Source organism: Scyliorhinus canicula, chromosome 9, assembly GCF_902713615.1.
Source record: "Scyliorhinus canicula chromosome 9, sScyCan1.1, whole genome shotgun sequence".
NCBI classification, from domain to species: domain Eukaryota; kingdom Metazoa; phylum Chordata; class Chondrichthyes; order Carcharhiniformes; family Scyliorhinidae; genus Scyliorhinus; species Scyliorhinus canicula.
The window spans coordinates 68,560,764-68,577,037 of NC_052154.1; the positions used below are offsets into that span (position 1 = coordinate 68,560,764).

A 16,274-nucleotide genomic window follows, 5' to 3' on the forward strand; every position below is an offset into this window, starting at 1 on the left:
CTGGCATTTTCTGCACAGCGGTGATTGGGCTGGGGTGCCCTGAGTGGATGTGTGGGGGAGAGCATGGGGCCCCCCTTACAATGAGTTGGGGCTTAAGAGTTGTGTCGGGGGCTCGAGAGATTGGGATGATATTTTTAAATGGCATCCCACTCTCTCCCTGCCCTGAGGAGTTTTAGCGAGCGGGGCTCCGCAGTGCAGCAAACGGGACTAAGTGCAGCCTTGGTCACGTGTTCCCTGCTGAAGCTCCATATCTAACCTGAGTCATGTTAGATAGCGTGTGTTTCTCAGTGCTGTGAACACTGGGAAACATGCAGCTAAACGCACTTGCTATGGGACATAGTTCCCATTTGGTTCGATCGCGCCCCAAGTATGTCTACCCTTGCAAAAAGGCAGCAGATGGTGAATGGAGAGAAGAATCTCCTTTTACAGAAATGATGGTACTGTGATGTTATATGAGATTGCTAACGATGGTTGAAGAGTAGAAAGGAAATAGTTGTCAATGTTTGCAGACGTATTAATAAACATGGTAACTGGAGGCGGTTTGAATTATACAAAAATAGACTTGAATTGGAAAATCTTTGTGGTGAAAACATTTTGTGCCTGTTTCCAATTCCAGGTTGGTTTGTCACTCAATACATAGTAACAGAGGAGTTAGGGACATTCGGCCATTCAGCCCTTTAAGCCTGCTCAACCATTCAAAAAGAGCATAATTGATCTGCTTGTGGTCTGAACTCCACCTTCCTGTCTGCACACCCCACCCTGCTCCCCAATATAACCATTGACTCCCTTGTCTATCACAAATCCCTGTAATTCTACCCTGAAAATATTCAGTGATTCACTTTCCACTATTTTCAGGGAAGAGAATTCCACAGATATACAACACTCCCAGAAGGGGAATTACAATATAGCCCCTCTTCTGGATAATGAGGTGGAGCACGTAAATGATGCAAAGATATGGTTTGTGAAACTGGGACCACTGTATCATTAAACACAGTGTAAGGATATAAAAATGGAAGGTATTGATATGCAAATCAGAAGAAACAAATGATCACATTGAAAAGCTAGCAAACGGAATTGTAGATTAACAATAGGGAATACTTAACCTGGAGCTGAACATATACGAGACAGGAGACAAGGGAAAAAGGTAAGTAGAAAAGCCTGGAGCTTCCTGAATGAATAAGAAGATTCGATCAAACTCAAAACTGCTAAAAAAAAAGGAACTGCTAAGTCAGGAAAAATGCCCGTCAAAAAAGGGAGTTTGGAAAACGGATGAGGATAGAAGCGGAGCCCAGAAAGTAACACAAAAAGCAGCATAAAGACTTCATTTTGGCACACTGGGGAAGATCATTAGGATGGTGAGCTTGTAGCAGAGGTGGAGGCAACGGCAGGATCTTAAAAAAAAACTACAGAGGTAATGCAATGGTAGAACATTAGAGGGAGCTGCAGAACTGTTACAGGAAGCTGTTCAAAGATGAAACTCAAAGAATTCCTGAAACTTCAGCACTGGAGCTTATGGTTCATCAGAGGATAGCGGGGTGTGGGGAACAACTACAAAGAACAACATTTTGTGGAAAAGAAAGTTGAGCGTAGAATACCATAACACACTTCTTCAAAAAGGGAGTAGGGAAGAAATAAGGGAATTAGAGATACAAATGTAAACCCAAATGCAGGAAATCTGGAAAGGAAATTCAAAACTACAGGAAATATTGGCAGGTGAATGCGACTGTGGCAAAAGGGCAGTTAAAGTTTTTGCAGAACGCTCTTCAAACCCAAGGATCGATAGCTGGGATATTGATTTAATAACGATCAATAGACAAGTAATCAGTTTTGTAAAGTTTGACAGATTGGTTTAACAGAATTAAATAAAGAGGCGGCAGGAAGGGGGAAGTGAAATGCAGAGATGGAGTTCAAGGGTTCGATGTTCACAGCCAAATTAAAAGGAAAACTAAGATGTAAAAGACCATCCCAGCCAATCAATGGGAAGAAATGTTTAAAAATCATGCAAATAGCCCACTCAAAGAAAAAACCAAGCAAACAGGCAAATTTTTAAATATACAATGAAAACCTGCAAATGCACAAAATGCTGGCAAAACACAATGGTCAAAATGTCCTGAAAAATTAAAAGGAAGATTAACGCTAAGGATGCAGACCAACCGACAACACCATTTACTGAAGGGCTGATCGGCATGGTGGTGGACACTGGTAATGAAAACAAGAATTACTTCTACATGAAAAGAGAATAATGATCAGGATATAGGACGTATTGATGAAAAAGTTCACATTTATTAGGCCCAATGTCGGTTCCAATCTAAAACTTTGTCATTGGGTCTCCGGAGAACCTGACTATACCAAAAATTCGGATTGGTCTAGCCTTACTATAAATGATGCAGGAAGCTTGGACATGAGTAATAAATGTCACAGACATCTGTTCGAGCAAGCTTCTATCCATAAGTCTGTCACCTCAGCTCCAAATTCATTCTGAGGTGAAAAATACTAAGTCCTGGTAATCATGAGATGAATAAAATTGGAAACCAAGGAAGAAAAATAAATAATTCAGCGTGCAAACTATAAAGCTGCAGTATGAACTTGCCGCTTTGGATCCAGTACAGAACTCCCGCGAGCATAATCTCCAACTACAAAATCTGGCAAAAACAAAATGGTTGCCTCCACCTCCTGCTGTGTGATTCTAAGCAGGTGGTCCTTAAAGAAGCCTTCTCCTCTGCCTGAATTTAAATCTGGAGGGAAAGCTGGGTCTTTTATTGTTAAAACCTGCTCATGTTGCTCATTACTCCTCATTTGAGCACACCCAAAAAAAATAGACTGAATGACTGCTATACTCACTGAAGTTGCTATGCTCACTGAACAGGAGGCATTGAATGGTTATGGAATGGAGGGGGCTGCTAAGAGAGTGCTTTTGATGAAATTTCTATATTTACCCCTTAAGTCACACAAACTGCCCCCAGAAGGAAGTTACAACAAATAGGTTGCCTCCAAATGCTCAGATTTACTTGCTGACTGTAACTCTTGAGCTTAATTCATGAGACTATGCTTTGTTGGATTTAATGTGGTGGGTGTTTCTGAATTTAGTTTTTGAGATATTTAGAGCAGCACTGGATGTCTTGCTGATCCGGAGCTGAAAGATTAGTATACATTTTACCAAATTGCAATCTTCAATTTACATTGTAATCAGAATAAATGGGAGATCGATTTAAAAGACCACGATCAGGGTCAAACTCAGTGGGACAATGACTTTCAGAGACATTAAACAGGGATCACCAAATGTTGCAGTTACAATTCAATGTATAGTACAGGTATTTTTAAAAATTCATTTGTGGGATGTGGGTGTCACTGGTTAGGTCAGCATTTATTGCCCATCCCTGGAGGCGTAGGCACACCAACTGTGCTGTTAGGGAGGGAGTTCCAGGATGTTTCCCCAGCGACAGAGAAGGAAAAGCGATATATTTCCAGCCATGGTGGTGAGTGACTTGGAGGGTGTAATAATCTGTACTAACCTGCACAGGACTCATCCAGCTGGGGATGATTGTTCCCCGTGCTCAATTGGACTGTGTTAACCCAGCACTAGCATAAAAGGCAGGCAGCTGCAGAGCCAGCTAAAAAAGGAACAAGAACCCTGTGAAAGGTAACCAGACCCTGTGTACGTATGATGCTGTTGCTGAAATAAAGGACTTTTAAGAAGCTGGGTGGATTCCCCTGGCTTTATCACACTGGCGACGAGGATGAATTGGAGCTGTCGGTGTGCTGCTTGTTCGGCTGAGCTACCTCACCAAATTTTTTTTGTGGAATACAGTACAGAGTTTATTTTATGGGGGTTTTTTTTTTTTTAGGAGCCTGTAATGCCATGGAAGGCGAGCGCTGGGTCGAGTTTTTGCTGCCGGCTTATGAAGTGTGTCCGTTGGGAGTGATCTGGAATCTGACGTGTTCCGCATTACCGGATGCGGTATCTTCTGAGCGACTTCTGGTGTTGGTCGCATTGCGTTTTGTCCGTCTCTGTCCATCATTGTTTCCTGATGCTGGCAGAGTAGTCCACTGGGGAGTCCGTTCTCGAATTGGACGCTGTCCTTGCGGAACGCCATTCTGGTCGTGAGTGCAGAGCTGTGTTTGGAAGACTGTTCTGCGGCTGCTCGGACTGTGGGATTTGCAACAGTGATGTTTTGCCTGCGAGTTGACAGTTACTATACGACTGCAGGTTTTGTGCCTAGAGACTCTGTTGGCGTCGAGTTGACCGGGCATTCCATATGTGACTTCTGGTCCTGTGGCAATGTGCGCAGGCCCTCCTGGGGTTTTTTTTATTTGAGCTGTGGGTTTATTTGCCTGTGTCGAGGTACTGTAAGAATGTAGGGGCGACAGCTCCCTGGGAATTTTGGTAGGTGATTTAATTTCAGGTAAACTTTAGAGTGCCTGATTTATTTATTTTTAATTAAGGGGTGTTTGGAAGTTACAGGACATTGTCCAATGTCCCCCCCCCCCCCCCCCCCCTCCACCCTGTTCCATCTGTGGCTGGAACCATGCTAAGCCGATTGGACCTTGGGTTCGGCTGTTGGCAGCTTCACCCACTGTGTGACTGGCGAGGGTGTCGGGCTGGACGTGATTCTTGGTGGAGTAATTCCCTGTTCAGTAACGCCTTATCCGAAACATGTTCAGTGGCGCCTTATCCAAACCAATATGTTTTTTGGGGAGTTAGTTGTCTGGCCACTGTGCGGTTTGCACCCGTTTGGCCCTCTCCTATCCTTTCCTCCTCAACGGCCATCTTTGAGAGTGGTTTTGGACTTGGGGGATGGGGATTGGGGGGGAGGGGGGGGGGGTGTAGTAATCTGCACAGGACTCATCCAGCTGGGGATGATTGTTCCCGTGCTCAATTGGACTGAGTTAACCCAGCACAAGCATAAAAGGCAGGCAGCTGTAGAGCCAGCTAAAAAAGGAACGAGGACCCGGTGAAAGGTAACTGGACCCTGTGCATGTGTGCTGCTGTTGCTGAAATAAAGGATTGTTAAGAAGCTCGTTGGACTTCCCTGGAATTATCACAGAGGGGAACCCCCAGGTGGTGGGGTTCCCAGTTGTGTGTGACTCTTGTCCTTCTAGATGGCAGTGGTTGTGGATTTGGAAGTTGTTGTCTGAGGAACCTTGGTGAGTTACTGCAGTGCATCTCGTCGATGGTACACAAGGCTGCCACTGTTCTGCGGTGGTGGCGGGTTTGAATGTTTGTGGAATAGGAAGAAATGAAGCAGACTGCTTTGTCCTGGATGGTGTTCAGCTTCTTGAGTGTTGTTGGAGTTGCACTCATCCAGGCAAGTGGAGAGTATTCCATTACATTCCTGACTTGTGCCTTGTAGATGGTGGACAGGCTTTGGGGGGTCATGAGGTGAGTTAGTCGCCATAGGATTCCTTGCCTTTGACCTGTCCTGATAGCCACAGTATTAATATGATTAGACTAGTTCAGTTTTCTGATCAATGGTAACCCCCAGGATGTTAATGCCATTGAATGTCAACGGGCGGTGGTTAGATCCTCTCTTGTAGGACTGGTCATTGCCTGATATTTGGTGTGGTGCAAATTAACTTGCCACTTGTCAGCCCAAGCTTGGATATTGTCACGGTCTTGCTGCATTTGGAAATGGACTGCTTCATTATCTGAGAAGTCGCAAATTGTGCTGAACATTGTGCAGTCATCCACAAGCATCTCCACTTCTGAACTTATGATGGAAGACAGGTCATTGATGAAGCAGCTGAAGATGGTTGGGCCTAGGACACAACTCTAAGGAGCTCCAGCAGTGATCTTGGGATCAATGGAATGCTCAGGCCTCTCCATCATAGCAAGATGGCAACCCATGGAATGGATTTTCTCCATCTTCTTTGCCATCATCCTTCACCATGTCAAGAACAAGCTTCCCAGTGGAGTGGACATCATCTGCAGGATGAATGAAAACATTTCAACCTCAACCGGTTGAAATCTAAGAAGAAAACAACACTTTCATCACTTGTGGAACTTTATTATGTAGATGGCAACTCCATCTCCACTCTCTCAGAAGAGAATCTCCAACCCATGTTTGATGCCTTCAATGAAACATACCGAAGAATCGGTCTCAGCCTCAACCTGAAGAAGACTCAGGTCCTTTATCAACCCGCCCCAGGGCGAGATCCGGTCTCTCCCTCCATCGAGGTCAACAAAGAAATTCCCTCAAATGTGGACCATCCCCAACCTCGGGAGCCACCTGTCATCAAAGGCCGACATCTATGCAGATATCCAAGATCCTATCCAATTCAGCACTTCCTTCGGATGCCTAAGCAGGACTGCGTGATCCGTGCTGAAACCAAGATCTCTGTGTACAGGACAGCTGTCCTCCCAACTTTTCTATACATCTCAGAAACCTGGACTATGTGCAGACGCCACCTCAAGGCCCTGGTGAGGTACCATCAACGCTGTCTGTGAGGGATTCTCCGCATCAGCTGGGAGGGCAGACGTACTAACATCAGTGTCCTTGAAGGAGCCAAGAGCACCAGTATTGAGGCCAGTTTAATCCGAAATCAACTCCTCTGAGGCTGGCTATGTGCTGAGGATGTCAGAGTCCCGAATGCCAATGAAAACCTTCTTCAACCAGCTCAAGGAAGGCTACCGCACAAGAGGAGAACAAAGGAGGAGCTTTAAAGACACCTTGAAGGCTTACCTCAAAAAACTCAACATAGATGTCAATGCCTGACAAAGCCTTGCTTAGAAGAGACCTACTTGGAGGAACCTCCTGATTGAAGGAAAACAATTCTTCGCGAACACTCAACGGCAAGAGGAGGCCCAAAAACATCATGCTGGTTAGTGAGTGATCGCTAAGGAAGATAGTAAAGGTTAAAGGATAGCACTGCCGATCCCCAAACAGGCATGGATAACAAATATGAAGGAGTACAAAAACGTAATCTCAATCCCAATTTGTGCTTCCGAAATCCCTTTCTCTTAAAAAGTCATCTGAGAACAAAATGACCCTGGAGCAAGAATGTAACAGACCAAACCTCTGTATAGAGGCAGAGTACTTACTAACCTCTCAGGATGTAGTTCTGATAGTTCTGGTCAGCTTCTGCTCCAACCTTGATTAGACATGTCAATCCTTCGGCATTTACAAACTCAGGCACCAGATCTTTGTCATCCTACGAAAGAAGACAAACATCAGCAATGCGCGACTAACAATGTTAATTATGGTCATTACAAATAACCTTGCAATGACGAGATAGCAATTTTTAGGATCCGCTGACCGACGTTTTAGTGACAGACGTTTAACTTCCACCAAAACCAGAAAAGTGCAAAACAGTGACATAGTGGTCGGCACTGCTGCCTCACAGCGTCAGGAACCCAGGTTCAATTCTAGCTTTGGGTGACTGTGTGGAATTTACATGTTCACCCTGTCTGTGAGTGGGTTTCCTCCAGGTGCTCTGGTTTCCTCCCACAGTCCAAATTGATTAAGTGAATTGACCTTTCTAAAATTGCCCCTTCGTGTCTAAAGATATGTATACGAAGTGGGATTACGGGGATGGGATAGGGGAGTGGGCCTGGGTGGGATTGGTGCAGACACGATGGGACAAATGGTCTCCTTTGGCCATATAGGGAATCTAACAAAGAGAAACTGGCAAATGAGGAGTATAAAGCAGCCCCATTGTGGCTCGACAGGGGCTCATCGGTCTTATTGGACACATCGTGGGGTTTGACTGTGCTTTGTTCATTTTCTCAGACAAAAAGAAAGACATAGGGTGGGAAGAACTTGTATTTATGTAGCACCTTTCACAATGTCCCAAAGCATTTTACTAATAAATTAAGCATCTTTGGAGTGCACTGGCTGTTGTTGGAAATAAATGGCGCAAGATAAATTCATGAGATGAATCACACGAGCAGACAATACAGATGGGCTGACCATGCAACAGTACTGGGTGAAGACTGGGATCATGGTTACCAGCTAGATGTGAAATGATTGGGAAAGGAATTCAGAGCAAAATAAATAATTTAAGAAAGATACAAGATAGCTGAACTGTGCTTTGGTGGATGTCTCTCAGGATTAAAGAAAGACAAAGTAAGCAATGATGTACAATCTCTGGGATCAAGCCAGTGACGGCCACATCCCGTAAAATGAATTAGAAAGTACGACGGCTACAAAATGATTGAATTAGCTTTAAAATTATTTGTAGGATTATTTTATATGTTAAAAAATGAAAAGTAGGTGCAATTCGACTGTCCCCTTTCAGATAATGTACATGTGGAAAACATCCCAAAAAAAGACACGATCCAACCCAACAGTGACACCTTGTATAGCTGAATAGCCTATCAAAACACACTATCAGGAATGGAGAATGGTTTGAGTCAAAGATCTTCAACCTGAAACATCAAAACATCAACACGGTTTCTCTCTCCGCAGATGCTGCCAGGCCTCTTCAGTATTTCCAGCACTTTATGTTTTTATTCATGGGGAGTATTCCATTGGGCAAGGTATCCAAGTTCTCTAATTGTAGCTCAGCAACAGTCAACACCTGAGAGAGAGAAAGGGAGGAGACATACAATATTTGGCTCAGAAACAGGCCACTTGGCCCAATCAGCTCATGCTGACATCTCTGGTCAATCCGAGCCACCTCCAAAATTTCCTCATCCCAATCTACCACCTATTCCCATCTCCCTCATTTGCTGCCTCCCTTCCCCTCCAATGCATCTATACGATTTACTTCAACCACTCCCAGTGGGAGCGAGGTCCGCAACTCCACATTCTCACCACCCTTTGGGTAAAGAAGTTTCTTCTGAATTCCCTATTGGGTTTCTCGGTAACTATTGTATATTGACGACCTCTAGTTAAGCTTTCCCACATAAGAGGAAACATTCTCTCTGTATCCGCTCTATCGAACCCTTTAATAATGTTAAAGACCTTGATTGGGACCCCTCAACCTTTTTTTTCCAAGAGAGAAGAGATCGAGCTGGTCAGTTCCTTCCTGATATGTATAGAATTATTTTCTGGTCTCATCCTTGTTGATTAAAGTATTTTAGTTTGGTAGGGAGAATGGGGAAACAAATAACAAACTGTACGGGCAGCCAACAGCCTATTTGTAGCAGCTGAATAGAGCTCCACTTCAAGGCTTCATTGCCATGGGAAATCAAAACTGTGGAGTGTGTGGGCTGACATCCTGGTTTCAAAAAAGATCAAAGTCATTGGAGCTGTACGACAGCAGAACTCAGGGGACGGAAAAGAGAAGCAGATTTTACAAATAAAGCTACAATTTACATCAATAGTCATTTGAAACTAGAGAAAAATGCTAGAAAGAAACTAGAACAAAACACATTTGATTATGACATTATGCACATTTCACATGCAGTTTAATCGGCGTCTGAATTGCTGTGGAAATATGCAATTCATACATTATAATCTGCAGCTTATGGATAGTGATGATGGAGGCTCGAATTTTCTTTCCACCACTTGGCTGACCAAGAATCTCTCCTGCTCTTATCACCTGCCATTGGTGTGTGTTGCAAGGATTTGCAGGTTGATAATCAACCTGTTTGGCTGCATTATGAACGCGCCTTCCTTGGCCATCAAGTCCCGTGGTGGGACTCAAACCCGGATCTTCTGGCTCAAAGGCAGTGATGCTACCCACTGTGTCACAAGATCTCGTCATACTTATTTAGGGAGAAGGAATTAAAATGCATAAACTAAAAGAACAAAAAGGCGATTTTCATCTATATGGCATTTTACCTTATTTCTTGGAAATGACACAAAACCTTTTCACAAAGATGCATTACTCTGAAGTGTAGTATGATGCACAGGTACATGCAGCAGCCATTTTGTACATCCCAATATCTTACATACAGCAGTGAGATAAAATGTTCAGATAATTGGCGACATTGGCAGAGGGAGGAATATGGACAGACGAATGGGAGAACTTCCAGGCTCTTTGAATAGTCAGAATATTTTATGTTCAAACATGCAGACAGATTTGATGGAATTTAACAACACTTCAGACAGTGCAGCACCCCCTCTGTACCATGCCAAGTGTCAGCCTAGACAATGTATTCAAATCCTGCAAACTAATTTGTGTTTATTTTAATTCATTCACATGACGTAGATGTCACTGGTCAGGCCAAAATTTATTGCCCATCCCTAATTTCCTTTGAAGGTAATGATGAGCTGCCTTCTTGAGCCACAACGATCCATGTGGTGTAGGTACATCCACAGTGCTGTTAGGGAGGGCGTTACAGGACTTCACCGCAGCAACAGTGAAGGAACGGTGATATAGTGTCAAGTCAAGATGATGAGTGACCTGAAGGGGAGCTTGCAGGTGGTGGTGATCCTTTGCCTCTGCTGCCCTTGTTCTCCTAGGTGGTAGAGGTTACAGGTTTTGGAGGTGCTGCAGAAAGACCCTGAACAAGACTTCAGATTTACACTTCTTGAACATCAATGCACAACAATACATGATCTTTGCTTAAAGTACATTATAGAACATAGAACAGTACAGCACAGAACAGGCCCTTCGGCCCTCGATGTTGTGCCGAGCAATGATCACCCTACTCAAACCCAAGTATCCACCCTATACCCGTAACCCAAACAACCCCCCCTTAACCTTACTTTTCAGGACACTACGGGCAATTTAGCATGGCCAATCCACCTAACCCGCACATCTTTGGACTGTGGGAGGAAACCGGAGCACCAGGAGGAAACCCCCGCACACACAGGGAGGACGTGCAGACTCCGCACAGACAGTGACCCAGCCGGGAACCGAACCTGGGACCCTGGAGCTGTGAAGCATTTATGCTAACCACCATGCTACCGTGCTGCCCATTATGAGTTTAAGTTTTAAAGCGCTCAAACATTGTTGCAAATCAAGAAACTTAAATTGGTAAATAAGGTTTACTAGATTCACGTCCTTGGAATTTACTGCACAATTACATCATTTGCAGCAAAGATTTCAGCATAAGAATTTGATGCAAAGTGGTCACATAATATGTTTAATATATGTATCTATTCAGGTTCTCAATATTGTACCAACAGAATATTATCACTAGGTGGCATTGCAAATTCATCTTTCACAAGGCATTAAAGTGATTCCCTCAATAACATAATTTTTCCACATGGAAATGCAATAACCAGTTTGATTCTTTTAAAGACATTGTGAATTACTGCCCTTTGAATCTTTGATGAGGCTCACTTCCTGCAATACTTCAGGCACTTTTATTTATTCAATCACTGGTTGTTTCTTCAACAGAAGTGCAACTCCGATCTTTTATATAAATTTAGAGTACCCAATTATCCCCCCCCCCCCCCCCAATTAAGGGGCAATTTAGTGTGGCCAATCCACCTATCCTGCATATCTTTGGGTTGTGGGGGTGAGACCCACACAGACACGGGGAGAATGTGAAAACGGACAGTGACCCGGGGCCAGGATCAAACCCGGGTCCTCGGAGCCATGAGGCAACAATGCTAACCACTGCGCCACAGTGCTATTCAACCCCAATCTTAAAGAGTTTTAAAAGTTTCTACAATTACGGGAGTGGGTGTTAAATCTGCCAAATGCAAAGTAATCAAATGAAACAAGAGTGTCTGGTCTTTGATATATTTTAATCAAAACTATGGCGTACCTGGGACAATATTTGGACCTAATTTTGTACTTATTAGGCACGACTTACCCGCTGCACCCGAAAAGGAGCACGTCACACATAGCGTGGCTAGTAAATTACGGGAGATCCCACTCCCGGGATCTACCCGGCACGCTGTGCCTCGCGAGATCTAAACCGATCAAACGCGATGTGAAGCCCGCCCATTGTGGGTGGGATCACATTTTGGCAAATCTGAATATCAGAGCTAGACAGCTGGTCTCACTGTAATGTGCAGTTCCCCGAGGTAACCAAGGTGTTAGGATCTAGCTCCTTGGAGACCTTGGGCGAGCGCCATTCAATGCTGGTCTCCACAAACAGGGACCAGATAGAACGGCACTCTTAGGGTCTCCCAGGGGATCGGAGGCCCCCAGGTGATTGCCGTCTGGGCAGGGTCACCCTAACACTGCTGGTGCTATCTGGACACTAGCTCTGCCAGCCTGGCACTGCCACCTGGGTGCAACCTGGCATTGCCAAGATGCCCAGGTGACACTGAAAGCTGGCAGGGGCACTGCCAGGCTGGCATTTTTTAATGTGATGGTGATTGGGGTGGGGGTTTTTTTTGGGGGGGGGGGGAGGGAGTGGGTGCCTGGCACGGGTACGGGGGGGGCCTGGGACCCCATATATTGAGTTGGGGCTTGGGTTTCAGGGATCTCGTCGGTGGCTGGAGAGATCAGGACGCCATTCCATTTTAAAATTGATTCCGATCTCTTGCTGAACTGAGAGTTTGGGCAAGTGGAGTTCCTCAGTGCAGAAAACAGTGATAAATGTGCCCTTGGGCGAGCGTACCCTGCTGAGGCCCTGTATTTAACCGGATGGGTGATAGATAGCGGCGTATTTCTCGGCGCTGCAAGCACTGAGAAACATGTGGCGAAATGTGCTCGCTCTCGGACTCTGTTCCCATTTGGTTAGATCGGGTCCATTGCCTCCATCAGGTCAGCTGGGATTTGGCTCCCACTGTGTACTGATAGGTTCAAACAGTTTGCTGGGCTGGACGTTATAAAGTGGGACACCTCACATATATACAATTAGCTGGACCTTTTTCTGCACACTTCAGGTCACAGGGCGAGCTGACATTTGGATCTCATGTAAAAGAACATTTCAGAACTATTACTTGCAAGATTTATGATTTGTAAATAATAATGCAAAACTGTAAGTGAGGTTTTTTCACACAGAGAACAAAGGTCACTGTATGTTTTAGAAAATGTAAATTGAACCAGAGTTTAACAAGTTGTCTGACCACAGAGGATTGAGTTTCTCATCTCTGTTGCAGCGCTGGGGAGGAATTGACTTGTGGTTCATTTCCCTATAGGAAGGCGGAATGGAATCATTGGATTAGTCACAGCTCACAATGGCCTGCTGAAATGTTGCTCTGCTAAAAGTCAGGGAAAGGAACAGGTAGCATCCTACCTTCTAGTTTAGGAAATAAAGTACAACTGGTAAAGGACAAAGAAGGATAGCATAGGGCAGCAGGGTAGCATGGTGGTTAGCATAAATGCTTCACAGCTCCAGGGTCCCAGGTTCGATTCCCGGCTGGGTCACTGTCTGTGTGGAGTCTGCACGTCCTCCCCCTGTGTGCGTGGGTTTCCTCCGGGTGCTCCGGTTTCCTCCCACAGTCCAAAGATGTGCAGGTTAGGTGGATTGGCCATGCTAAATTGCCCGTAGTGTCCTAATAAAAGTAAGGTTAAGGGTTACGGGTATAGGGTAGATACGTGAGTTTGAGTAGGGTGATCATGGCTCGGCACAACATTGAGGGCCGAAGGGCCTGTTCTGTGCTGTACTGTTCTATGTTTTATAAGGAGCAAAGAAAATCAAAAATACAACCTTAAAAAAACAGCGGAAACAAAGTGGCCAATACCAAACACCACATAAAAGAGCCATTTGCTTCCCATCTCCATTTAAATTCACAAAGATGCGCAAATTAATTCCATGCGCTCAGATTCAGAAGCATCCGAATTGTCAAAAGTCATGTTTGCAATGTGAGTCATTTGCCCCATTTTCAAAGCTTTCTTTACTTTGTATGTGTGAAATGTCCTGATGTCAGGTTTCCATTTACAATGTGATCTATACCAACCATTTTGTCCATCAAAGAATTGGAAACCACAATGGAGGCCAGCTTAAAACTAGCGTGAAATTTATATACACATACACACACACACACACACACACACACACACACGTGTATACAAATATCTCGTGAATAGATTTCAAAAATTATTTTTCAAAGCCATGCATTTACTGAAGTTTTAAAAAATCCAACTATATGGTTTGAAAAATATCTTTACTTTATTCAATCGATACCATGTGTAGACTGCCTGTGCTGTGGTAGATTTCTCATGTGCTGCACCATGTATAGACTGACTGCCCAAACAGATAGTACTGTAGGCTTAGTGATAATGCATGAATTCTCTGGGTAGACTCAGGATGCATTACTACAAGAGGCTACAAATTTGTCTCAGGTAGCAGCGCAAAACAAATGGCATGGGATCGACCTCCAATAATAGGCAGTGCCAATATTCAGCTTCTGTTGGAGTTAATGGAATTAAGTAAGCGGGTGCTATTTAGAGTGGGCAGTCAATCAGATACTACCTGTTTTTCACCACCGCACAGGGGCCTCACGGTAGCATGGTGGTTAGCATCAATGCTTCACAGCTCCAGGGTCCCAGGTTCGATTCCCGGCTGGGTCACTGTCTGTGTGGAGTCTGCACGTCCTCCCCGTGTGTGCGTGGGTTTCCTCCGGGTGCTCCGGTTTCCTCCCACAGTCCAAAGATGTGCGGGTTAGGTGGATTGGCCATGCTAAATTGCCCGTAGTGTAAGGTTAATGGGGGGGATTGTTGGGTTACGGGGTTACGTGGGTTTAAGTGGGGTGATCATGGCTCGGCACAACATTGAGGGCCGAAGGGCCTGTTCTGTGCTGTACTGTTCTATGTTCTATGTTCTATGTTCTACAAGACCAACGTCTAGCCCATTGGATCATGGATAGACCAGTGGTGGACAGTGTAATAAGCTACAAGGTGGACTTCCGGTGGCGGTCATGGAGTAGGAGGTCGCACATTCGGCAGCTCCCGTTCGTGACGGACTTTTTGGACCATTCTCCCTGACTTTTTTTGAATTTTATTTGAAAAATCGGGAGTGGATGGGACAGTGAGGAGGAATCCCACACCAGTATATGGAGACGTGGACCAGAAGTGGTCGTATAAAAAGGAAAAATAGAGTAGAGAAGGCATGTATAAAACCCACAGCACAGAAAAACATGGCGGAGGTGCAGGGTACTGGCTCAGCGGCCCAGTGGTCAACGGAGCAGCTGGTGAAATTTATTCAGGAGGGTTTCGGCAAACAAAAGGAGGAAGGTCTAGACCCGATCAAGGCATCGATCGACCAGGTGGAGCAGGGGCTGGAAGCCCAAGGTCAGGCAATTCAGAAGGTTGAGGAAAAGGTGGTCGAGCACGAGGAACACCTAACTGTGCTGGAGTTACAGGTGGGGCTGATGAGGGATCAGCAGAAAAGGCGGCAAGAGAAGGTAGAGAACCTGGAGAACAGATCCCGTCGACAGTACTTGAGGATCGTCGGACTACCTGAGGGCTGCGAGGGAATGAACGCAAGGGCCTATGTGACAATTATGCTCAAGAAGTTAATGGGTGATGGGGTGTTTACTGGACATTTAGAAGTGGATAGAGCGCACAGAACGCTGGCGAGGAGACTGCGTGTGAACAAGCTGACGAGGGCCATGGTGGTGCAAATGCATCGGTTCCTGGATAAGGAACAGATTTTGCGGTGGGCCAAGCAGAAACGGAGCTGCAAGTGGGAGAACAGTGAGCTGCGCATCTACCAGGACCTGGGTGCGGATCTGGCCAAAAGAAGAGCAGGATTCAACCAAATAAAATCAGCCCTTTACAAGAAGAATAAGCTACAAGGTGTTTAGTGGTGCATTTGCACACTTACACATGATGAGAGAAGCCAAGCATTCTGTTATGAAATGCCAATGCACGCCTCCCACTGTCAGCCAGGGGAGAGATGCTGAATGGGGCCGAGATCGATTCCTTCAGAGGTGACAGGCAAACTTGAGCCAAATTGGAAAACAGTTCTGGTGGACGGATGGAACTTGGAGAAACACAGCAAGTCGATTTTAATTCCATCAGCCTGAACTATGCATCGCCTGGTAACTTGGGAATAAAGTTACCTGCCTTTCCTTTTGGTTCGAAAACTGGAATGGGTAACGGTGTTTGTGGTGTTGCTAAAGGAGGAGAAGAACATCAAATAAAACTGACGGAGGAATGAAAGAAAATTCCTCCAGGACAGGAGGATTATAATGTCCTCCATTGACTGTAAATAACAAGCTTTTACATGATCAAATTAATGAGCTCCATATGTCCCAACCAGCAATTGCAAAATACAGGGTCAGTACACTTTCTAAACATGTTGTTTCTACCTTCCCCAAAATTTAACAAACAGGAAGAGGTATCAGTAAGCCCAAATGAATACCAGATGAATGTTGAACCCGCTGCTCTAATGCAGATATTTATGATTACACGAGGAAAGTGATGAAAAATGGGAAATGCTGACTTCTCAGCATTTGTGGAGCGAGAAATAGAGCTAACCTTTCAGGCTTTGGAGCTCCCATCGGAAACTGGGAAAAGTTAGAGATGGAATAGGT

The 16,274-nt window shown here is 45.0% G+C and overlaps 1 protein-coding gene across 4 annotated transcripts in view; it reads right to left on the bottom strand.

Moving 5' to 3' along the window:
- The window catches only part of fhod1 (formin homology 2 domain containing 1), a 483,544-nt gene that overhangs the window by 224,296 nt on the left and 242,974 nt on the right, over positions 1-16,274 (bottom strand). For all 4 annotated transcript variants that reach the window (XM_038806848.1, XM_038806847.1, XM_038806846.1 and 1 more), the window contains exon 5: positions 7,044-7,149. In XM_038806848.1, coding sequence (XP_038662776.1) covers positions 7,044-7,149 — 106 coding nt within the window. The remainder of the gene's footprint in view (positions 1-7,043; positions 7,150-16,274) is intronic.